At 49.5% G+C, this 25,407-nt stretch overlaps 2 protein-coding genes across 3 annotated transcripts; both read right to left on the bottom strand.

The window, feature by feature from the left end:
- Window positions 1-3,091: 3,091 nt before the first annotated feature.
- LOC119278565 (lichenase-2-like) lies at window positions 3,092-7,326 on the bottom strand. Of its 2 annotated transcripts, none has more exons than XM_037559892.1 (2): window positions 7,165-7,326; window positions 3,092-4,139 (listed from the first exon to the last, which is right to left on the bottom strand). In XM_037559892.1, exons 1-2 carry the CDS (start codon window positions 7,214-7,216, stop codon window positions 3,196-3,198), a joined length of 996 nt encoding a protein of 331 aa, XP_037415789.1. In that variant the 5' UTR covers window positions 7,217-7,326; the 3' UTR covers window positions 3,092-3,195. The 2 variants fall into 2 exon arrangements, with proteins under 2 accessions (XP_037415789.1, XP_037415790.1); XM_037559893.1 differs by lacking the exon at window positions 7,165-7,326 and adding an exon at window positions 6,255-6,318.
- An 8,546-nt stretch (window positions 7,327-15,872) lies between these two features.
- Window positions 15,873-16,553, bottom strand: LOC119282330. The gene has a single exon (XM_037562594.1). The coding sequence runs from the start codon at window positions 16,514-16,516 to the stop codon at window positions 16,067-16,069; it is 450 nt and encodes a 149-aa protein (XP_037418491.1). The 5' UTR covers window positions 16,517-16,553; the 3' UTR covers window positions 15,873-16,066.
- Between the last annotated feature and the right edge of the window lie 8,854 nt (window positions 16,554-25,407).

Raw genomic sequence — 25,407 nt, forward strand, 5'->3', positions numbered from 1 at the left:
ACATATATCATTGCAGCGGTGTTGGAGTTCTTTATGTCAGGAATAATGCCGGATGGTGTGAATGACACGGCTATCGTTCTTATCCCGAAAGTTCCACACCCAAAGGAGCTAAAGGACTTCCGACCGATAAGCCTATGCAATGTGTTATACAAGTTAGTCTCTAAATGTTTGGTGAACCGCCTTCGGCCTCTACTTGGAGAATTAATTTCTGAAAATCAAAGTACTTTTATTCTTGGACGCCTTATATCTGATTATTCTATCATTGCCTTTGAGTGCGTACACCATATACAGTCGCTGAAGCAGAACAGACCGACGACGTGTGCTTACAAACTTGATCTCTTGAAGGCTTATGGTCGTGTTGATTGGGATTTTTTGGAGCAAGCTCTTATTAAGTGGGGCTTTTCTATGGAGTGGATATCTTGGATAATGGCGTGCGTTAAGTCAGTGAAATATTCGGTGAAATCCAATGGAAAGATTCTAGAGTCATTTACCCCCTCTAGGGGTTTGCGGCAAGGTGACCCGTTGTCCCCCTTCTTGTTCCTATTTGTTGTTGATGCTCTGTCCTCTCTTATCTCAAATTCAGTAAACAATGGGGAGTTGAGGGGGATTTCAATCTGCCATGGCGCACCGGTGATCTCTCATTTGCTGTTTGCGGATGATACCATGTTGCTATTTGAAGCGTCAACCCAGCAAGCAAGCATTGTCAAAGGTTTGTTGAATACATACACCTCAGCGACGGGTCAACTTATTAACCCTGGGAAGTGTTCCATCCTGTTCTTGGAAAATTGCATGCCTACGGTGGCAGAGGACGTGAAACATATACTAGAAGTTTCGCAACAGGTTTTTGAGCCTAAATACTTGGGCTTACCGGTCCCAGAGGGAAGAGTGCATAAAGGACAGCTTGAGACTCTACAAGAGAGATTACGAAAGAGACTTGTTGACTGGAGCGAGCAATATGTTTCTTCTGGCAATAAGGAGATCTTGATAAAGGCAGAACGCAAGCAATACCAACCTATGTCATGAGCGTCTTTTGTCTCCCGGACTCTGTTTGTGATGATCTCACACGGATGATGAGACAATATTGGTGGGGAGTGGAGAATGGCAAAAGGAAGATGGCATGGCTAAGTTGGGAAAAATGGTGTTACCCAAGGATATGGGGGTCATGGGATTCAGAGATATGCGAGCATTCAACCAAGCATTGCTGGCTAAGCAAGCTTGGAGATTGTTGGACAGCCCGGATAGTCTATGTGCCACTTACTTCATGCAAAGTATTACCCCAACGGAAATTTGTTGGCTACAGTGTTCCCCTCATCCTCATCAGCAGTATGGAGGGGCATCACACATGGCTTGGAGCTGCTTAAAAAGGGGTGATATGGCGAGTAGGTGATGGTTCTTTGATTAAAACTTGGAGAGATGCATGGAGTCCGAGGGGACATGATTTCAAGCCTATCACCCCGAAGGGTACCTGCAAGTATCATTGGGTGGCTGATTTCCTAGAGGAGTCCGGAGCCTGGAATGTACAAAGACTCCGGCAATATTTTTGGGATATGGATGTCCAAGAAATCCTAAAAATCCGTACGTCACTTAGGAGGGGACAAGATTTCCTCGCCTGGTTCCCGGATAAAAGTGGATGGTTTACAGTGAGGAGCGCGTACCGGCTTGCGACTGTCCATACGCATACGGGGTTGGGTGCGTCATGTGCTGCACCGGGGGGCCACCGACCGGTCTGGCGACGAGTCTGGGAGGCCAAGGTCCCCCTAAAGATGCGGATTCTTGCATGGAAATATGTGTCCGGCGCACTGGCGACAAACGGGTGCAAGAAATATCGACACATCTCGATGCGAGATACTTGCCCGTTTTGTGGAACGGAGAAAGAAACGAGCTTCCATGCCCTAGTGTCTTGTGTGCATGCTCGTCAGGTGTGGACGGAGATGCGCCAAGTATGGGACCTCCCTGATCAGGAACTTATGCAGGATTCGGGCAATGAATGGCTACTAAATATTCTGCTTAACTGATCACATGCGGAACTGCACCATTATGCTAATCTGGAGGATTTGGTCTCTGCGGTCAGACTTGGCTCATGGCAAGTCTGTTCCATCCACCGATGTGACAGCGGAGTATCTACAGAGCTACATGTCTTCGTTGCACTTGTCAAGAAAGTTTACCACTGAAGAAATTTTGAATGGAAAGATGCAGTTGAAGGAGGAAGCCCCGGTGTTACGGCGAGCTGCAATTGCTTGTCAACCTTGGCCGAGACCACCTGTGGGTTCGGTCGCCTTGTCAGTTGACGGCACATATTCTGACTCAGACGGTTCGGCTGCGGCGGGTATGGTCCTGCGATGAACTGATGGTAGTGTTATTTTTGCAGCCTACAGATGCATCTTCAATTGCAATGACGCTCTGGAGGCTGAGATACATGCCTTAATGCAAGGTATGGCCTTCGCTATTCAACATTCTGAATTGCCTGTCACAGTTCAGTCAGATTCCTCAGAAGCACTCCGTTGAAAGGAGACAGTCTTTCCCATTCCGCTTATGGACATCTAGTTGTTGAGATCCAACTTCTCATTGGTGATAGTAAGTTTATTCCTTCAAAAATTAAACGTGATCAGAATAGGGTAGCAGATCGATTGGTTTTACAGTCGTACGGAGAGTAGTACTGTTGTATGGTTAGGTAGGAGTCCACCATGTGTGGAGGAACTCGTGCCTCTTGATTGTAACGCTATAATCTTGGAATAAGATCTGTTTATCCTCGCAAAAAAAATACAAGAATTCTTTTTTTTTTGAACATCAGTACAGACACAGTGCTCATATACACGCGCATACACTCACCCCTATGAACGTACATACGCATATCCTCCCCCTATGAGCACCTCCGAAAGACTGAGCCGGTATATCATCTTGAGATTTACGAAGTCACCATAGACGCCTCGTCGTCGATGGGAACGCCTCCTCCACTGAATGCGCATCGCATGAAATTCTGAAATAAATTCAGGAATAAATGTGAGCACCAGGATTTGAATCCTGGTGGGCTGGGGATACCACAGTCCCTCTAACCATCCAACCACATGTTGGTTCGCAAAAAATACTAGAATTCGGCCACACAAATACATTCTCAATAAATATATATACTGTATATATACACGTCTATGACCATGGTGGCGTACATGGATGGACGACGCACGAACTCAATCAAGTTCACTTGCCGAAGGTGATGGGGTAAACCTTATCGGTGCTGGGGTAGAACAACCCCCAGTTCTGCTCCACGCCAGCCTCTTTGAGGTTCTCGTTGAACATGGAGAACACGTACGTCTCCACCTTCCACGGCCGCCGCGGCGTGCCCTTCCCCACGTGGCCCATCAGGTTCTGGTTGTACGTCCTCGCGTTCTCCACCGACGCCTCCTCGCCACCCGCCGACGGCCACCCGGTCTCCGACACCACCACGTCCACGCCGCTCACCCCGAGCCGCTCCACCGCCGCATGCACCGCGTCGACACTGGCGTCGAACATGTTCTGGTACCCGTACTCTCCGTCCTGCACCACCGTCCCCGGCGCCGTGAACAGCATGAAGCCGACGTCCATGTCGCCGGCCGCCTTGTACGTGTAGACGAAGTACGGGTACAGGTTCGCAAGGAGCGGTGCGCCGGTGCGCTCCAGGAACTGCAGCACGGGGAGCAGGAACGGCTTGGACTCGTCGGCGAACTCACCGGCTGACGGCGGCACGTGCACGGCGATGGTGGCCTGCGATATCGCCGTCGTGACCTTGACGGCATCGCCCAGCCCGGCCGCGGCCAGCGCGCCGTGCACGTTCTCCATGGCCGGGACGAGGTACTGCGTGTCGCTGCCGGCCACCTCGTTGCCCACGGTGATGTACCGGAAGGAGACATCTGGGTGTGCCGCGATATTGGCGCGGACCCACGCCGAAGCCGCGGACGCGCTGGAGGCCAGCTCGGGTAGCACGTAGTTGGGCGCGCCGACGATGACGCCGATGCCGGTGCCGGCAAGTGCCGTCAGCGCGTCGCTGTCCGGTGCATAGAGACGCACCGAGTTGAAGCCGTTGTCCCGGAGCATGCCGACGACGGTGCTCGCCGGCGGCAGGTTGTTGGCGCTCATGCCGTAGCACACGCCCACCGACGCCGCTCCTGCACAAGTAGTAGACCCCATAGTACTCACGTTACAGATTTGTTTATCGAAGTACGTGTCAAATTGTAAGCACAGCTAGCTGAAGATCAATGTGCACACTCGTGTTGATCGATCGTTTGCGTTGCTCTGTTAATTTATACAGACCCAAACGGCCAAACCGTGCGTGTGTAGTAGTAGTAGCGTGCAGAGAGAAACAATCATAATATTGTGTACCGTAACATTGGCATCGCTTAGAAGGATCCGTTAACTTTGATTGTTAGCTATCATTCTGTTGGCGGCAATTGAAAAATGGTACGATACGGACGGTGGATTGTTCACCACGCATGCATGCAACGTTGCACAATAGGAGGAAAAGCATACACAAAATGGCGGGAAGGTCGACACGGTTCGAAATTTCTTGTCCTAGTTTGGAGGCAGGCCGCCATCAAGCCATCACTCACATTTTGGAGTGGATGTACACCTGCCAGTTCCTAATTAATTTGTGCTTATTTTTTCATTATCTCATAGTGCCTTTGATTGGTACATATAGCTAACCTTTTTTTATGGAGAATGTTCTACACATTGTTGGAGAACATAATGGTATTTTTAGGGGCGGAGAACATAATGGGTTGACTACTTGACTGTACTAGTGCTTTACGGCCCACTCAGAGCACAATGCACTTCTTTTCTAAGGCCCACTCAGCATGCACTTCTTGACTAGTCCCAAAAAAAAGTACTCACTGCATTAGCCGCCAGTGGCAGAGCCTTGACTCTTTTTGTTGTTGCAAAAGACAAAAATTCTTTCACTGACTGCAAAAAAAAAATCTCACAACATTTCACTGACTGCATGCAAGTGTATTGGAAATTTGAAAAGAAAAAACGAATAAATATTTCTGTTCCAACGTCTGCAACACGGCCGCTACATAGTCCACTTCGTACTCCGTCCATCTCAATCGTACAGAATGCAAAATTCCAAGGAGATATGAACGTATATATATATGTACGTACATGGTTCGACTAATTAAAGGCACTTGGCATAGCCGCATATATACACATGGTTCGGCTGATTAGGAAGCTGTTGTAACTCTTAATTCAGTTCTGACGAGAGTTACGGATTTGGAAGGGCATTTGTACAATGTGTCTTAAAAAAGTGTGCATTTTTGTGGCAATGATGATGGTGACAATATAAACATTGTCATGGCATGTCCTCGCGGTCGACCGTTCTGCATGCTTCTGAGTACGGAGTTGGAGCAGTAGTGTCACGACGATGCGGCGGCAACGATGCTTTGTGATGAGCAAGTCAGGGTATGTTGCTGTAAGGTGTGCTTCTTTCTCCTAGGAGACTGTGACCCAAGTCGGAGCTGTTTGGTCCTCGAAGTGTTCGGCTGATTGTTTGGCATATCCCGCGAGGGTTCCTGCATGTTGCTAGTTGTGTGTGCTCTTGGTAGCTCGTCCACGGTGAAGTCGGAGTCGGTTGTTCGGGGAGAGGTGATGACATGTAGGCAATCTCAACAATGTCCATTGTACGACAAGGTATGTGTGTGCGCACGCTTGTGGGTAGCCTGATAAGTTGGAGTGTCCTAACTTGTGGGCGTGTTGTAATGGTTTTATGCCCGTCACTACAAATCATCATAGTTTCATAGTAGCTATATGTAAGTCACCTGAATTTAGAATTTGGGTCAGTCGAATTTCACGTGAAGGAACAGCCAGAGAGAGGGAAGGAGCTCGCCGGAGTGAAGGAAGAAGCACATCGGAGAAGTCCTTTGTGTCTATCTTAGGGTAGCAGGCGACCCCACACTATCTATCTTAGGGTGGCAGACGACCCCAATATCTATCTTAGGGGTGTGGGGGTGGTGGTCGGGCCAAGAGAGATGGCCGGGGGCGGCGGTAGCCGACGGTGGACAATGGTTGAGGGGAGGTCGGGGCGGCGATGTTGGCGCGGGAGCGCCGCCAGTTGCGGGCAGTGGTGGCTGGTCTAGCCGAGGGTCCATGGGGGCGGTTGGGGAAGAGAAAGATCGAACGCGCATTGAGGAAGAAGTGAAACAATGTCATACCATTTAGAGGTTGAAGATGAAGCCCTGGACATTGGATCTTAATCCAACGGTTGAGATAGGAAGTTAGAAATCGACTTGTACCTTTAAAATTTCGAGGCGACCGTCTTCTAGCCACTCCCTCACAGTATTGTGTTCGATGCTCAAATTTGTGCGTGTGGATTGTGTTCGTTGCGAATTAACCGACATCCAGCTTATGTGTCCATGGTCCGTCAGCCCTAGCGGGTGGTTGGGAGGCCTGCTCGTGTTGGTGTGGCATGTGTGGTGCACGTGTGGTGGTGCATGTTCACATTATCATTGTTGTGAAGTTCTTGCCGCAAATAAAATGAACAATTTCCCCCTCTCTCGATGCATAGTGTTTTTGACTAATCACAGTTGGCTTGTTATAAATAAAACTGTGAAAACTTTAAATGGTGTTTAAAATTAGGATATTCTTGAATCACAAAAGGCTTAGAAGATGGATAATATTGTAGATGAGACTGTTGACTGAAACCACGTCATGTTCGATATGAAAAAAATAAAAAAATGATATGAAAAATATCTTAATATCCAGTCTTAGTCGACCGGACAAAGAGAGAAAGCACGGGTGGTGGGGGTCCGTTTTCGCAGCTTTTTGGATCATTTGATATCAAGTGGATAATATCGATGAGCAGCTCTCTCCGCCTGTACGCCATGGCATGTGCGGAGGTATGTGCTCTTTGAAGTCCTATGTCTTTCAAATTTTAGCTGATTTTCGTCGAATTTTTCCTGCTTTGTCTTGTAAATTTTGCTTGCATGCATGAATCAAGGGCCCAGAGAATTACTCTTCCAGTATCTTAAAGAGAGACGGGCGCATGCGCTTGTCAATTTGTGATGAATGTGCAAGGTCTTTCTATGGGAGCGGATTCAGTACGTGTTGCGTATGTGCGAACAGTAGTTACTTCTACGGATCACAAGCTAATACTTGGGCGCTGCAGGCCGATTTTTAAGGCAACACGTAGGAGAGATGACTTACTTGTAAGGATGGAGGCGAAGACGAGTCCGAGGAGCAACGCCATGTGGAGCATAGAAGAAGAAACTCCAGCTGTGCCTTGCGCCGTTGCTGTCTTCTCTTCCCCAATGCTGATAATATGATCGATATATAGTCTGATCAAAGGCTGCCCTCTCTACTTATCAATCGGCGTAGCAAGTAACAAGGAGGTACCTGAAGAAATCGTTTCGGCTTGCAGGTTATATAGAGAGAGGATCAGAGAAAGCCGGTGGATGGTACCATGGCATGGATGTTTGGCCCGGGACCAACCAGCATGGATACGGTCTTCACTGGTGTCGATCGTTCGACGTCTCTATGTGCACGGCCCGACAACAACCGGCCGATCGATCGATGGTACATTTCCACTCGCGCGTCCGGCCGGTACACGTCGTCCTTGCAAAGTCGAGATTTAAAGCGAGGGCCTTCACTCACCGGTATTGACTTTTCTTGTATGCATGGTTCGTTCGCGCCTAACATCCGTCGAAAAAATTGAAAAATATTATCATTTTGCACTTGTTCTGAAGCGAGTGACTATTTTCCAACGAGTTTCTATGCCACGTGCGACAAATGTTCTGCCAAAAAAATAGAGGTGGACATTTAGGTAAAAGTGTTGGACAGTCGGCTCCTGCATCACTGTCCATGAACTAGTCTGGACCAGGACGCAGATGGATACTGTGTTCGTTTTGGGGGTCGACTTTGGAGATGCCCTTAGGACCTTTTGTTTATGGAGAAACTGTCAGTCTACTCATCATATGGCATGGTTGAGAACACTGGTAGCAGCAAAAATTTCAATCAGGTTTGTGGACCACCTAGCGATGACTATGTGCACTAAAGTGAGCCAAAGGCGCGCCACCGTCATTGTCCACTTGCCGGAGCTGGGCAAACCTTCTTGTATTAGACAGTTGAGAAGTCGTCATGCTAAACCTCACACGACCAACACACCAGAACATCAATTATCGCCGATGAAGAGAAGCATAGATCGGAATAAACAAACCTATAGAGACATGACTGAAGACAAGCAAAGATTTGATTCAAACAGATCCAGCAAAGACCCGCACCAAATTTCACGAGATCCAACGAAGACACACCATTGCACACCTTCTAACGATGCTAGATTCACCATCGGGACGGGGATTGGGCATGGGAGATATTATTCCTATCAGGGACATAGCCGCCACACAGTCCCAACCGAGAAGCTGAACCAAACAAGAACGAGAGCAGGGTCCCTCCCCCCGGCGAGGGCCCCGGGTCCTCTGCACGTCCACGACCCACAGGCCATGGGAGACAAGGTTGACCGGTGCTAGCGCCAGCAAGAGGAGAAAACCTAGTCGCCTGGGAGTCACTTCTTGGGCATGAGAAAAACGCTAAAAATACTTAGGACTTTAGCCATGATGATGCAATAAAACTTTACTCCCATGCAGCCATGGGATCAATATAAAGTAGACCAATTCTCTAGTTTCAGCACTCACTATTGCAGAAACCCACATAGTTGTGACCTTATCGGTGGCGAGCACCAAAAAGAAGTTCATCCCTTGTACTCAAGTACTATCTCTGTCTGGGTTTACTAGTCTCCGTCGTATTTGGGGTCAAATTTTGACCAAATAACTGACTAGTAAAACGTTAATGCATGCCAGAAAAAGTTGTATTGTTAGACTCGTATTTGAATGTAGTTTGCAATGATTTTTTTTTTTTGCAATGTATAACTTATATTGCATTAGTTAAAGTCATGATCAAAATTTGATACAAAATATGAGTGAGACTAGTAAACCAGAACAAAGGTAATACCAGTGATGAGTTATAGTGGCGGGCACCTTGCTCGTTACTGCCTTATGAACTGTTCGTATGAACCTAGCTTGTTACTCAATATTGCTTCAAGTTTATGTTGTGTGTGTTCGTAATAGCATTGATCTCGGCTATTCTGCTTCCAGGTTCCAACCAACATGCATGCACACACCATCCAGTCGTTGACTATCTACCAATCTTTAGCCATCTTTCAGTTGTTGGAGAAAAAAGGTACTTCCTCTGTTCACTTTTATAAGACGTTGTAGACATTTCAGACAGTGCCCAAAACAGTTCAATCTCAGCTGTCTGAAACGTCTTATAAAAAAAACGAAGGGAGTACATATCTTGGCGTTTTATCCTAAAGCCATTTTGTACAACGTACTGCATGCATGCATGCTTTAATCATAACCACCGATGAAGGCACACATCACACATTAGGCGCACCAAATTGCTCGGCACCCGCAGTGTGGCCAAATAGTATGACAAGCTAGAAAGCCTAAGAAAGACTGTCAGTTTCCCCCTTTCTGACTATAAACGCTGGCCTTTTGTGAACCAGACATGAGAACAACCAACACTTTGTGCAGCAGAAAAAAAAGAGACCCATGGCATGATTTTCAAATCTTTTCTATTTTGTCGTCTATGTCCAACCGATCTCTAAACCAGTGGCATAATCCGATGAGCAGACATGCAAGTATATACTCCCTGCGCCCCATAATATAAGAGCATTTTTTACACTAGTATAATGTCAAAAACGAGCTTATATTATTGGACAAAGGGAGTACTATAGACTAAAAATCCTTGCCCTCTGTGTTATGGGCACCTATGTTACCCATGAAAAGAGGAGGTCGAAAATGAAAGAACGTGAATAAACATACATGTATCCAGAACAACCCAGTTGGTTTGAAGTGTTGGAGAGACTTCACTATCTTTCATTTCCGGTTCATTATCCTTACCCATATCCATCATTTTGAGCTAACATTCGTGATGTGCCATATCAATTAATATTATAGATTTCCCAATTTTTTTATTCCAATTATCTCCATCCTACCTTTAATGATGTGTGCTCAAAGAATCACCAGTTGGAGCCTATTGCCGAGCCTGGTTGAATAATATTGGTTTCTTCTTGGCTAGCTTAGAGCATTTCTAGCAGATACGCCATATTTTGGATCTTCAAAATCTTTATGGATGCGATCGCTATAAATTACGATGGCTCTAGAGTCCATGTGCGAACTCAAAGCCTCTATAAAGAAAGCCTTCCAAAATTTGTTGCTGATGGGACTCATTTGTCTTGGGCTAATAAGAACTTTCTCTTCCCCATCTCATCAACAACAATTGAAGAAAATTCAAGCTTGCTTTGAACTTGAATTCCACAATGCTTACTAGCACAATTTCAACTAACGAAATAAAAATACAACTAATTTATTGAATCATAAATATCTAGTGCGGCCTCTTCCTCTATTTGGAAGTGACCTCGGAGACGAGATTCTTTGGGTTCTTCCCCTTCCGCAGTCAGGCGGTCTATGAGCACATGTGTGTCTTCGTTGTGGGACTAAGCTACAACATTGCACCCCTGGGGGTGCGGCTTCCCTTTCTGCCAAGGTGGTAGTTGTCATGAAGGCAAGGTAGCGGTGGGCGGCAGGGAAGCGCTCCATCCCCAAGGGTTGATTCAGCCTGGTCGAGCGCATCCTCCTTGACCCACTTAGACCACGACCAGGCCCTCTCCCAGAAGTTTCTCTCGGCGCAGTCCTCTTCGGTCTGGCAGGGGAAAGATCTGCTAGGAGGGCTCCACTGCCTCGACATGGCAGATGTGGGTGGTTGTGGCGCCGACGACAAAGATGGGTGAGTAGTGGCGCCCTGAGGGGGCGGGCCTGTTTATATACCCGCAAAAGGGAATGCTCCGACAGGAAATGGGGTTAGAATTGATGACCGTGGTTGGGAAATGGGTGCGACACACGTCATTTGTCATTACTGGATGCTCTTCTTAGTGCAAAAGTGGTTGTGCTATTGCCAGGAGTCTAAGGTGGCAAATGTACAGATGACAAAATTATTGGCAGGACTGGATACAAGAGTAAGAAAATGCCATCAAACTTCACTCCTCCGCGAGCGGTTGGGTTTGGTGCCCGCTCCATATCAGAACACCTCCAGCCTACATACTTATAGGCTAACAAGCTCGATTTGAAGTGGCCTACAAGAAATATGAAGGCCAAGGCCGTTATGGCGCCTCTACAAGACCTAATTTTTGGCTTCAAACAAAAAACAACGCTTAGTATGGTGATCGGCGTATATATGACTTGACTTTGCTAAAGCTATCAGATGATCTCATTAAGACTGCCGGCTCTTTGCCATTATTTCTTCTCATGTCACCCTTTTCTGAGTAGGCTCCTTTGTTTACACTAATATCTACAAGCACTATATTTTATTTTGTTGTGAAACTGCATACATTATAGTTGTCCCTGCTAGTAAAGGAGTTCAAAGGGAAGCAGGACTTTGAAACTAAGACGATGAAAATGGTCACAAAATCGTACATGTAGTCACGTACAGGTGCCAAATAGTGTTGCACTGCCATAGGTCCTTAGTTGTGCCAGATGTCAAACATTTCCCGAGACTTCCGCACATAGGGATCAGGCCATTGACCAAATACAAAATAATGTTGGCGTTGTGAACCGGACCATTTACCATTCTATGGACTTTGGGTTGTTTGTTCGGTCAATTATTATATGCTAGCGATGGGTTGAACGTTTTTTTTCATTTGTTATTTTCTTCTTGCAACTGCATTAATTTTTACAAATGGTGACGATATTTTATACAATGTTCTTGAGTTTTAAAAACAATGCACAACTTTCTCAATAATTGTAAAATATTGCCAAATTTTAATATACTCAAGAATTTAAAAAATGTTCATGAATTTCAAAAGCTGTTCACATTTCTTTTACAAAATAATGAAATTGGAAAACAAGCACACCAATATGAAAATAATTGCAAATTATTAATGTTCATCAATTTAAACAATTTATAAAAACAAATGTTCATGAACTAAAAAAATCTCCAACTTTAGTTGAAGCATTTAAAAATGTCATGAATTTCAAAAGATTTGATAATTTGGAAAAATTAATAATTTAAAAGGTGTTCACAAGTCAAAATATAAAATGGAAAATCGATAATTTAAATAAACAGAAAATACAAATTCCAAACAAAATTGCCAGAGAAAAAAATAACAAGAACAGAAAAGCCCAACTAAACTGCGATATTCGTCACAGCAGAAGCAGGAAACAACACAGTGTCTCGAGTGGGCTGGCCCATATAATCATGGGAAATGCGTGTTTATGTTGACACACACAGCCTTACTCGCGGAATATGATTTACCCCTCTTCACAGCGCTCTCAATTGTATTTAATTTTTTTAAGGAATTATATTTCATCAACTCATTTCTTTGAGGCATGCAAGCTGTGCCGGACATTCTAGACCAATCTTGGCTGCCCCACCAGCTCATAAGGACAAATGTACCGCTTGCCAATTGGCCAACATATTTAGGAATGAAATTGAATCAGCCCATTACCACAACGTTTTCTAAAGAAAAAAAATCCCCAAGCTCCGCCACTGCATGCAAGCATTAAATATTACTTACCCAATTTCAAATTAATTAAAGATCTAGATATATTCCAAGATAAACTTTTGACAAAGTATACAGAAACATGTGCTAAAATATACACCATCAAATATATACAGTACGGACATATATTTTAGAAATTGATGTTGTAGGTGTCGATTTTTTGGTCAGTTTTTTTCAGTTAGGACAAATTTAAATTTTAAATTAATTTAAAATAGATGGGGTGTGTAGCTACGTTTAATTTTTCAAGGTAACACACCAACATGTGCTTGTCAGTATCTGTATGCAAGTATCTATCAATATCTATATGACGGAGTGGTGGACCATGGCCCTTGCCGGTAGGAGGGATCTTGCCCCATTTTTAGGGGTTTTATGAGTTTGTTTAGGGTTTGTGTCTTACTCAGGAAGACGATGCGAAGGTATCACCGTAAAGATGGAATAATATTCTCCCCGCCTATCCCCCGTTTCGGTGATGCATCTCGCGTCATCGAAGGGCACGTGATGGTGTGTCTCCGGCAGGTCTCATGAGATTCAACCGGTGGTAGTGTTTGGTGGATCTGCATGGATCCAGTCTGTGTTCATCTTCGTTCCTGTGTCTTCACGTTGTATCCTTTCGATCTATACTTCTCTTCATAGGCGACGGTTGCTGTTCTGGTGTGTTAGTCATGTGGGGCCTTAGCACCATGACTTTTCGACTGCAATACAATTTTTTTGGCCTGACTCCGGTGAAGGGCGATGACGGCGGCGCGCTTTCGGCTCGTTCCAATGCTGACATGACATGATTAATAGATCATAAGTGTTATGACCGGTTTAGCCTACGGCCGTAAAAGGCCCACCGGGCAATCTTAGCCCACAAGTTATCTTAGGTTAAGCAATAAGAATATTATTATTCCTGTTGCCCGGCTCCCAGAGGAGCTGGAACCCTAGCCGTCTCTAACCCTAGCCGCCGCCGCCATCTTCCTCCGACGCGATGGCACCCAGCCGCCGGCGCGCCTGCTCATCGCCACGCCCCGTTCCATCCTTCCCTTACAACCTCTGAAGCAGGTCCGGTAGGACCCCTGGTTCTACCAATTTGGTATCCAGAGACTCGGGTTCAACCATGTCTTCTCCATCACCCACGCCGTCGCTGCCCTCCGGCACCACCGCGTCGCTGCCCCCCTCCCCCCGATGACCACCAACGGAGCTCCGATCCTGCTGGGGCCAAGCGCCACAGCGGGGGCCCCAACGCCGCCGGCTCCCGTCTCCCCCGCGCCACCGCCGACAACCTCAGTCTTCACGCCGGCGGAGATGACCAACATCCTGCGGGACCTCGTGACGGCCGTCCAGGGCATCTCCCTGTACCTGGCCAGCCCGTACACCACCCCGCCGGCTGCGCCCCTGCCTACAGCCACCCGGTGACGCACTGGCCGCTCCAGGCTGCGTCTGGCCCAAGTGGACCGCCCCTGCTGCCGTTCCAGGCGGGCTATACCAGCGGGCCTCCGCCGCTGCTGCACCTCCAGCAGTCCCTAGCCGCGGGCTAGCTCTGGCCGCCGTGGCCGCCGACTTCTACACGGGTTTCCGCCGCGTCTGGCCGGTACCCACAGCAGACGCAACAGCCGCTGCAGCTCCAGGCGCCACCTCTACCCAGCGCCGGACTGTCGTCCGCCGCTCCGACCGGCCTGCCCATCAACCAGGTCCAGGTCCCGCCCTCTCCATCACCAATACCAGCATGGGCGGCTGGGTCTTCTCCATCGCCGATCTACACCACGGCTTCTGAACAGCCGACCCCGTTCCCGCTGTTTGACGGGCCATCCGGCACCGCAAGTCGCCACCCGGCACCGCAGGTCGCCACCCGGAGTACTCTGACCAGGCGCCACCGGCCGCCCTGCTCCCAGTTCGACACGGTGCTCCGGCGCAGACACCGCCGCGGTTCGCCAAAATCGACTTTGCCATCTATGACGGCACGGAGGACCCCCTCAACTGGCTCAACCAGTGCGACCAGTTCTTTCGCGGGCAGCGCACCCTCGCATCAGACCGTACCTGGCTCGCCTCCTACCACCTCCGCGGCCTGGCACGGACATGGTATTATGCCCTCGAGCAGGACGAGGGCGGCATGCCCCCTTGGGAGCGCTTCCGCGAGCTCTGCCTCCTTTGCTTTGGGCCCCCGGTCCGCGGAAGCCGCTTGGCGGAGCTTGGTCGCCTTCCCTTCACCTCCACGGTGCAAGACTTCGCCGGCCGCGTCCAGGCCCTGGCGTGCCATGCATCGGGCGTGACGGCGCAGCAGCGGGCCGACCTCTTCATCGGTGGACTTTCGGATCACATCCGCGTGGACGTGGAAGTTCGGGGACCCCAGGATCTCCAGTCGGCCATGTACTACGCCCGCGCGTTCGAGCACCGCGCGGTGGCCATCCAGCAGGCATCACTGTCCCGGACCGCTGGGTCGCTACCCGGGCCGGATTCCGTGCAGGGTCGGCCTGCGCAGGCTTCCGCGGCACCCCTCGCCGCGATCGTGGCGCGCCCATTCCGCCGGCTCACCTCGCCGAGCTACTCGAGCGTCGCCGCCAAGGGTTGTGCTTCAACTGCGACGAGCCCTACACGCCCGGCCATGCCTGCCCGCGACTCTTCTACCTGGAGGTTACAGACTACATTTCAGAGGACGCCGTCGCCGCCGACCTGGCCGCCCCAGCTGTAGAGAAGGTGTTTGACGCTGGTTGATCACCTCGAGAAGTTCAGCAAGCACTTCCCCACCTTACAGCTTGAGGACAAGTTGTTTGTGCAGGCGGGGAGAAGTGTTATGACCGGTTTAGCCTACGGCCGTAAAAGGCCCATCGGGCAATCTTAGCCCACAAATTATCTTAGGTTAATTTGTATGCAAGTTATCTAGGTTATAAATATATGTTGTAAGAATCTTTTTGAGATTAAGCAATAAGAATATTATTATTCCTGTTGCCCGGCTCCCAGAGGAGCCGGAACCCTAGCCGCCTCTAACCCTAGCCGCCGCCGCCATCTTCCTCCGACGCGACGGCGCCTGGCCGCCGGCGCGCCCGCTCATCGCCACGCCCTGCTCCATCCTTCCCCTACAACCTCCAGAGCAGGTCCGGTAGGACCCCTGGTTCTACCAATAAGTTTCCTAAAAAAAAAAGACACCACATGCGAAATGTGGTAACCTATCTTCAAGATCGAAAGCAAATCCAATTATATCTAAGATGATGCTAAGAGCTAATTAAGTGACAGTTTCTTTTGTGCCACAATACCATCATGCCTTCTCTGATCAGATAACACATTCACTGTCCAGCACCTCGTTAATTGAAATCTCACAAATGAATTTTGCAATCATGAACAAAAGGCACTTCTTTATATATATCATTCATTCTGCCCATACTACAATGGCAGTACATTAATTGGTAAGATGGCACGGGATTGGAAAACAAGCAGCAATGTGCATCATCAATCCTACGAAGAAAGAAGGAAACGTCAAGCGACGTGATCGAAGACTTGTGTTGATCTTGGAGTCGAGCCTCAGTTACACTTAGGGCTAGAGGAGAAATCGCCGACCGGGAATGACTTGGATATGATCCCAGCGTGCAGCCTAAGCTCATCCCCATCGCGGCCAACCTCCTTTATACTGGCCCACGCAATAAAGACCTTCACCTTAATGCCTTCGAGGCCGCTGATCGTGTCATTTTCTATGTTCCCGGTGACCCGGGTGCTGTAGTGGACGTCGTACTGGCCGTCAACACGAAATTTGCATTCATCGGAGAAGTGTACCTCAAAGGAGCCGTCCGGTCGGAGCTCGTAGTCATGCACTCCCACCGGGAGGATGCCCGGTGGGAAGCCATATCGCCCTAGCATTTCGTACGCCGTCGGCTTGTTGGCTGTGGGGGCGGGGGCCTTGGCCAGGGTAGCGGCGGTGGCAGTGAGAAGGATGGCTACTATTGCTACGAGGAGGAGGGTAGTGTGCTTCGCCATTGTTGGTGCTCTAGCTCAGGCTGACAACTAAAGTTTTGCAGATATATTTGTGTGAGAGCATCGAAAGATGCAAGCTATATATAGAGATATATCTATAAATATTTGGTGTGCAATAAATGTGTATTCAGTACTCACCAAAGTTAATGGGAAATATACTCCTACTAAAAATATTTTCCTATAAAACTACAAGATATATATGCTCATTAATTTTTCAAATTGTAGCACCAAAATAAACATTTAATTCCCTCCAAAAAAAATCTTTACATTCATTGAGGTGGAATTAAATATGTACTCCCATCGTTCCTAAATATAATTCTTTTTGGAGATTTTAATATAGACTACATACAGATGTATATACATACATTTTAGAATGTAGATTCACTCATTTTGCTTCGTATGTAGTTCATATTGAAATCTCTAAAAGGTTTATACTTAGGAATGGCGGGACTATCTTATTTTAGCAGAAATTAATTTTCTACTTAATAACATTCACCAAATTCTTCTCTAAGGCCCTGAGGGCCATTATTATTTATCTTGGCCCGCAATACCTTTTGAATCATGCAAGGTGACCTCTATATCTAAATAGGGGCACCCCACTAGATGATTTCTATGTCTTCTCATGAAGCCACGTCACCCGAATTGTTCTAGCCGTTGATGCAACATAGATCGGTAGTCTACAGCCGTCCGATCAAGTGTTGGTCAAGTCTTCTATATATAAATAGAGGCACCCCACTAGGTGATTTTCCTGCCTTCTCATGAAGCCACATCACCCGAATTGTTCCAGTCGTTGATGCAGCAAAGATCGGTACCCACCGCCGAGTTTAACACACCGTTTCGTTATTACCGCTCGGTGCTGGCCCCCGACACCATCTTTTGGGCTAGGCGCAAGATTTGGCCACTAAGAAGCCCATTTGAAGCCCATAGGCAACTACCATTCAAGATGCTACTACTCACCAAAGATGCGGGAAAAAGGCGCCGCCACGTCCACGCTATACCAGTGCTGCCGCCACAGTCTATGCTCCTCATATCCAGTCACTGCAGGTGACTTAAGCCGCCGCACCCAATGCACCCCCGCCAGACCACCGCCAACCCTTCCGCTGCTCCACATAATTCGTTCGTCTTCCCCGCTTTTATGTTGCAATCTCTTCCACCTTCATGCCACAAATGTACATGTAACGGCCGCACGGCACTTAATTTCTAGCCCTCATTATCTCTACTTCGTTGCCCTGCAAATGCGGGCAAAGATGTGTTTATAACCCCTCTGTACTGCCATACTCATTGACCACGAACACCTACTCACATCCACGTATGAGAACCGACTTCTGCCCTAGTAGGTGCACACTCCCTCTTTTCAGCCCTCCCTGAGTATTTCTATCCTCACAAGATTATGCTTTCCAATTTCTCAGGCTTGGCTAGGGATGAAAGGATGTTGAGCGTGTAGGTATTTTGCTGCTCACATTGGCTACATTACTTCCACATATCGCTTGCCCCTTACATTTCTTTCAGATTGTTATTTCATAAAATTGCTATTCAGTATGATACATGCTTACACAAATTGGTTAGCGATGGGAGCTGCACATGTTTTCATTTAGGATGGACATAGTACAAAAGCCAATATCATCATTTTACTAATTTATTTGTTCATTTACATTGTAGTTATTTTCCTCCTGGTGCACGCTTCCTCTTTTCAGTCACCCAAGATTTCTACTATCCCCCAACTTATTTGTAAATATTTTGCAGATTGCTCTCCAGATCGACATGTGCTTCAACTTCTGTTTAGTAGGTATCTTGCTCCTCGGATTGGCTTCATTTCATTTTGGCAGTGGTCTCCTGCTTCTTCCATTGCTATGCGAACATATGCAGCATCCATTTGTTTCCATGCATATTAGATACCATATGAATTTCATACCCTGGATTTTTTTCTGCGATATATTTGTTAAGACATATAGGCTACAATCTGCTTCCATTTAAGGCCATTTTTTGTGCATGCTTTGCAAATATCGATATCGCCGCAAATTCTTCTATGAAATGTGGTAGCCATTAAGACATATAAGCCGTCAGTCACAACCAGTTGTCACACCTGAAATAAACCAATCTGCTTCTTCTGATAAGCGCCGCCGATGTACACAACTTAGGAATAGAGGTTAGTTAGGATAATTTTGTCCCTTATATATGTTTTGATACATGTATTGCGTCCAACTTATTCCATCAACCTATAACACATATTATCCTGCCATATTTTTCTGAATATATATTACAAAAATTAGTGTACGTAATTTTTGAACATATTAATCTTGCATTTGAAAAATGTGAAACATCTATAGAAAAATACTTTGCATATATACGAAAAATGGACATGTGAATAAAAAGGTAGAAACTTTTAATCATGTGTATGAATAATGTTTATATGTTGTAAATTCATGTTCTTGTAATTAAAAGAAATTATGTTACATTCAAAATTGTTCCAAAATTTCAGAAAAATTATTGGAAACATTTTTACAAAAAAATGTTTGTACAGTGTAAAAACATTGCATAGTACAGAAAATGTTTTTCTGATTAAAAAATTGTTCCAACATGTATTTAAAAAATGTTTAACATGTATTTGAAAAAACATTCAAAGCATGTATTTGTAATAACGTATTTGAAAAATGTGAAACATTATAAGAGAATGTTTATATGTGTATGAAAAACGAATAGCCGACAAATGTTAATCATGTCTTTGAAAGAAATAAATATTTGTAAAACAAAGTTCCTAATATATCTGACAAAGAAACAAATGAAAAGCAAAAAATACCAAAAAAACGAAGAAAAACAGGAAAGAAACAAAAGAAAACAAAGTATAACAAATAAAGAAAAAGCAAAAAAAAAACGAATGAGAAAACAAAGAAACCTAAAGTAAAAGGAAAAAAGGAAAACCAAAGAAAGCTAGTTAAAAACAAGGAAAATGAATGAAGCAGAAAAATAAAACAAAAAGATAAAAGACCCGAAGTAAAGCGGACCTACAACTATAGCTACAAGCCGAGCGAACCTACGCCCGCAGAAATGGGTTGTCCTGCTAGTGTTGCAAATTAAGAATCGGTACGGGGCCATAAGTAGCCCTGACGCAAATTAAGACAGCGTGTTCACGTGCGGCAACCATAGCCTCTCGTTAGAGTGAAGTGCATCCTAGATCCTTAGACTATTTCAGAGGTGTCACACAGGCCCTCGAACTATTAAAAATGTGATCTATTTTTTTTGCGGGAATTAAAAATGTGATCTATGTCTTCGAAGATTCTTTAAAGTGAAATAAGTGTATGCTTATTTGACACCTACGAGTATGAAATAGTTCGAGGACCTATATATGTGGCACTTCTAAAATAGTTTGAGGATCTAAATGACACACATATTGCAGATTGATGACCGATATGAAGATTTTCATAATTCAAAGGTTTGGATTTTTGTGAGACGAGGAGTCCTACCAAGTACCAAACTCAATCAACTGGGTCAATTATAGAACTCTGTGAGGACTGGCGACAGGGCGCTGGGGCGATTTTGAATTCGCCGGCGCTGTGCCTCGCGCCTGCGTCCGCCGCCGGCGTGATGGTTGCCGCTGGTGTGGCCGCGCCGTTTGGGCTCGGCTCCGCTGGGTCGCGGCCGGCTCCGACCTTGCGCATAGGCCGCTCCGCTGTCTCCTGGGCTGACATGGCCGAGGCCGACGGGGAAGATGACCGCGTGGAGCGTCCGGGACATGGCCGGGTGGAGCGTCCTGTGTCTTTGGCGCCGCCGGTTCTTGGTGAGTTCCTGGCATTGGCGCGGCCATCCCGGCGTCGGGGTTCGGCGCCCGCGGGCGCGGCGGCGCCGGCGTCCCCTTCTTTGCCTCGAGCAACTAGGCTCCAGGCGATGTTGGGTGCGCTCGCCGGTCCGTGGGCGGCTCCGGCTGCGCCACGGGCTCCTGGCTCAGATGCCTTCCGATCTGGGGTCCGCGCTCGTGGGTTTCGACGGAGCCCTCGGGGCCAGCCGCCGCCGGCGGCTGCTAACCCTACGGAGGGGATGCGCGCCTGGTCGGGACCTGCGAGGGCGGCTCTGCTTCGTGGGCCGACGCTGGCCTGCGAGGTGGGCCGGCCTTCGAGGGCTTGGACTGGCCTTCGGGCACGGGCTCGTGCGCTGTCGGGCCTCGGTGTGGGGCAACTGGCCCAGGGGGGTGTGGGGGTGTTCGATCCGGCCCAGGAGGCTGTTGACCTAGCGGTCCGGTCGTGGCGCCTGGCTCCCGCTGATCCCGGGCGTTGGTTGTGGATCCAACGGGGGTCGGCCGATCCGCGGCGGGGCTGGCCCGCTACCAGGGGAGAGGTGGAGCGATTAGGCAGCTGCGCCCGATCCATCCTTCCCCCGACTACGCCGCCTTCCTGCGCTCCAGCGCTTGCCCCAGTTTCGACGCCGCCGGCTGTGCCGACCGCTCCAGCGCCTCCCTCGATCTGTCCACCCTCCACCTGCGCTTCCCCTTCCAGGTCCTACCTCGAGGTCCTCATGGCCAAAGAGCAGGGCGACGGCCAGTCGCGGCCGAAGCGGCCTTTTCCCGCGTCGGGAGGCCGCCCGGATTCATAGTCTGCCTCTCGCCGAGACCGCGCGCCGGAGACCTACTCCGGCACCTCCCTCCGACGGCCGCCCCCACCCCGTGACCCGGCTCGTGATCCCCGCCTCCCGCTGGCTGGGTCGCCGGGCGACCTCCGACGCCAAGAAACTGCTCGCCGTCGGGCTGAAGATGAGGCCAGGGAGGCATCCCTCCGGCGCGATCTTGAGGCTCGGCGTGGTGGGGGTTCCCACGCCTGGGAGGACGCGTCTGCGCGTGGCGCTCAGGGGCCGCCCCTGGACTCCCGTGGGGGATCCCGTGACCGGCCGCGCTCTCCGCCGCCTCGGGAGGCTTCTCGCACGCCGCTTGCTGAGGACAGACCGGCTCGTGGTCTGGACTATACCCGTCGCCGTGGCGGTTCTGATTCTCAGGATTGGAGGCGTCCGTCGGACGATGTGTCGCGGTATTCTCCGCCTCGGCGCTTCGTGGATGCCCAGGATCAGCCCGATCTCCCGCCGCGGAAGAAGAAGAACAAGAGCAAAAAGAAGAAGCGTGCCCAGACAGGTCCTTCCCATGGCGAGGGGGCGGTCTCAGATGTTCGTCCCATCCTTCCCGAACCGGAGCAGGCGGCTCCAGTGTTGCCTCTGACTCGGGGCGGACAGTCCAGATCTCATGAGGAGACGATGTGTATCAACTGCGGATGCACGGGGCACTTCCGTTCTGAGTGCCCGGCGCCCTCCCGTTGCCCCACGACCCTGGCTTACTTGGGGTATGGATCTGAGGGATGTGGTTTCTACTTCGTCGATGCGGAGCTGGACGAGGAGCCCGTCAGGCCGCACTTGGCGACGGTCTCACTGGTTCCTGGTCAGTCCCTGCCGCCATCGGTCGTGGTTACCGCGGACCTTATCCGCGACGAGCTGGCGGCCTACATCGGTGACTACCGTGACAGCGACTTCTCTTGGGTAGTCACCGAGACGGCACCGTTGGTCTTCTCGGTACCGTTCCCTTCGGCGGAGCTTCTTCACGTCTGCACCCACGACAACATCAAGTGCCCAATCAACAAGTTCCTCATCTCCGTCAAGGAGGCCGTCGCGGAACCGAACTCAGTTCCTCCGCTCACCCCGGTTTGGATGTTGGTGTATGGGCTTCCAAAGGGAAGCAGGCTCTCCCCTGGTGGGGGCAAGAGTGAGCATATTCTCAAGGCCATCTCAGAGCCGGTAGGCAAGCTTCTCTCTGTGCATCTCGCGTCTCTGGATGGGGATGGCCCGGCCCGGATCGAGGTTCTATGTCCGATGCCGGCCGAGGTGGATGGCCTGTCCTTGATCTTCTACTTCGGCAAGAAGGGCCGGCGTCTCACATACGAGGTTGATCTGGAGGAGCTCGAGAGCCGGACGGGCGTGGTCCAGCCTACCCCGCCTCCGGCCCCCTCCGGCGATCGATACGACGGAGGCAGGGAGGGCTCCGAGGAGTCGGAAGAGGAGGAGGATGACACCCCCCCGGAGCAGGTCCCTCCTCGGCTGAGTCCGGCTCGGGTGGGTGGGGCAGGGGCAGGGCCCCCCAGGGCTGCCACTCTCGCTCTGTCTGCGGCCGGGATGGCCTCGCCGCCCCTTTCAAGGGGAGGCCCACGTCCCCGGCATCCTCGCCGGTCTTGGAGCACGAGGAGGATTCTGGCAGTGTGGGGATGGATGTGTGCCCGTCGTCATCCCCGCGCTCTCTCGGGGTGGTGTGGTACTCTCGCTCGCCTGGGACTCCACCATCGCTAGCTGTGGGGTCCCCGGCCTTGGTTCCAGCTACACCACTGCCACCTCGCTTGGGGGTGGGCCAGGCTGCTTCGCCACCTCCGTCGGGGGTGGGGTTGGACACGGTCAACATCGTCTCTTCCGTGCACAGCCCCGGCGCTCGGGTGATGCACTCCCCGGTTGTGGCGTCTAGGCAGAGCGCCCGCCTCTGCCGGTCCCGGACCCTTCCAGATGGGCGAGTCCCGACGGTCGCTGAGATGGCGGCCATGCGCGCGGCGGCACGCGACCTCTCTCCAGGTATGACACCTCCCCATCCCTCTGGTGCCACTTATTCCGGTTCTCGATTTGTCGTGCTTGACTCAGTGCCGATGGCACACCTTGGCGACGTTGCTTCGTATTGTGATATTGTGTTTCGGGGTGAAAAGGGTCCCCGACTCGAGCAGATCTCGGCCATCTGTGCCAAAGAGCGGCTCGATGGGGCCCTTGCTGAGGCCCGGGCCCGTGCTGAACAACGGGTTGCGGATGCCTCGGCCCCGTCTGGCTCCGGGCATAGAGAGCCTGGAGCTGGATCAGGCCCGAGCCGGCCTCCCTCCCAGCCTGACGCTGCGAGGGACCCTCTGGTAGGGAGGGCCTTGCGGGACGGCCTCCTACGCGACTCCATCCCTCTGAACAGGCGATGGAGGTTCGCGGTGTTTCTGCAAACATGGCGGGTCAGACCCCCGCTAAGAAGGGGCGTTGTGGCCGTCCGTTGAAGCAATATTGCCAAACCCCGCCCTAGGCGGGAGGGCTAGTTCGGCCCCACCTGAGGGGCCTAGTGATCCCGACAAGGTTCCTATACGAAGCTCCTATGCTGGAATATTAGGGGCTTCGGCGACCTAGGCCGTCGACGCCAGCTGATTGACTACATCCGACAGGAAGACATCGATATTGTTGGCCTTCAAGAGACGGTTCGTCAGGACTTCTCCATTCAGGAGCTTCAGGGGCTCTCGCGACACCCTTTTGCCTAGCAATGGCTCCCGGCTTCTGGGCAGTCTGGAGGCATTCTCCTGGGGGTCAGGGAGGACTTCTTCTCGGTTGAGGATATGGACCGCGGGGAGTTCTTCCTGAGTATGGCCATCACCGACCGACGTGTGAACCTCAGCTGGGAGGTGATCATTGTCTATGGCCCGGTTGATCACGGGCGGTCGGTGGGTTTCCTGGCCGAGCTGCAGGATAAGGTTGAACGGTGCACGACCCAGTGGTGGTGGCGGGCGACTTCAACCTTATCAGAACGGAGGCTAACAAAAGCTCGCCCAACATTGACCAACGGCGTATGCGCATGTTCAATGATGCCATAGCTGCGATGGCCCTCCGTGAGATAGCCCGCGTAGGGGCTAGGTTCACATGGACCAATAAACAGGTGGACCCTATACGGAGCATGCTGGATCGGGTCCTTGTGTCCGTGCAGTGGGAGGTTATGTTTGAAGGAAATATGCCCTAGAGGCAATAATAAAGTTATTATTTATTTCCTTATTTCATGATAAATGTTTATTATTCATGCTAGAATTGTATTAACCGGAAACATAATACATGTGTGAATACATAGACAAACAGATTGTCACTAGTATGCCTCTACTTGACTAGCTCGTTAATCAAAGATGGTTATGTTTCCTAACCATGAACAATGAGTTGTTATTTGATTAACGAGGTCACATCATTAGTTGAATGATCTGATTGACATGACCCATTCCATTAGCTTAGCACACGATCGTTTAGTATGTTGCTATTGCTTTCTTAATGACTTATACATGTTCCTATGACTATGAGATTATGCAACTCCCGTTTGTCGGAGGAACACTTTGGGTGCTACCAAATGTCACAACGTAACTGGGTGATTATAAAGGAGCATTACAGGTGTCTCCAAAGGTAGATGTTGGGTTGGCGTATTTTGAGATTAGGTTTTGTCACTCCGATTGTCGGAGAGGTATCTCTGGGCCCTCTCGGCAATGCTCATCACCTAAGCCTTGCAAGCATGTAACTAATGAGTTAGTTATAAGATGAAGTATTACAGAATGAGTAAAGAGACTTGTCGATAACGAGATTGAACTAGGTATTGGATACCGACGATCGAATCTCGGACAAGTAACATACCGATGACAAAGGGAACAACGTATGTTGTTATGCGGTTTGACCGATAAAGATCTTCGTAGAATATGTAGGAACCAATATGGGCATCCAGGTCCCGCTATTGGATATTGACCAGAGATGTGTCTCAGTCATGTCTACATCGTTCTCGAACCGTAGGGTCCGCACGCTTAAGGTTTCGATGACAGTTATATTATGAGTTTATGTATTTTGATGTACCGAAGGTTGTTCGGAGTCCCGGATATGATTACGGACATGACGAGGAGTCTCGAAATGGTCGAGACATAAAGATTGATATATTGGACAGACATATTTGGACACCGAAAAGGTTCCGGAGAAGTTTGGAGCCCCAGGAGGTTACCGGAACCCCCCGGGAGGTATATGGGCCTTATTGGGCCCATGTAGGAGGAAGAGAGAAGGAGCAAGGGAAGGGGGCGCGCCCCCCCAAGCCCAATCCGAATTGGGGAGGGGGGCCGCCCCCC

The sequence above is a fragment of the Triticum dicoccoides genome, chromosome 3B (assembly GCF_002162155.2).
Source record: "Triticum dicoccoides isolate Atlit2015 ecotype Zavitan chromosome 3B, WEW_v2.0, whole genome shotgun sequence".
In the NCBI taxonomy this organism is placed as follows: domain Eukaryota; kingdom Viridiplantae; phylum Streptophyta; class Magnoliopsida; order Poales; family Poaceae; genus Triticum; species Triticum dicoccoides.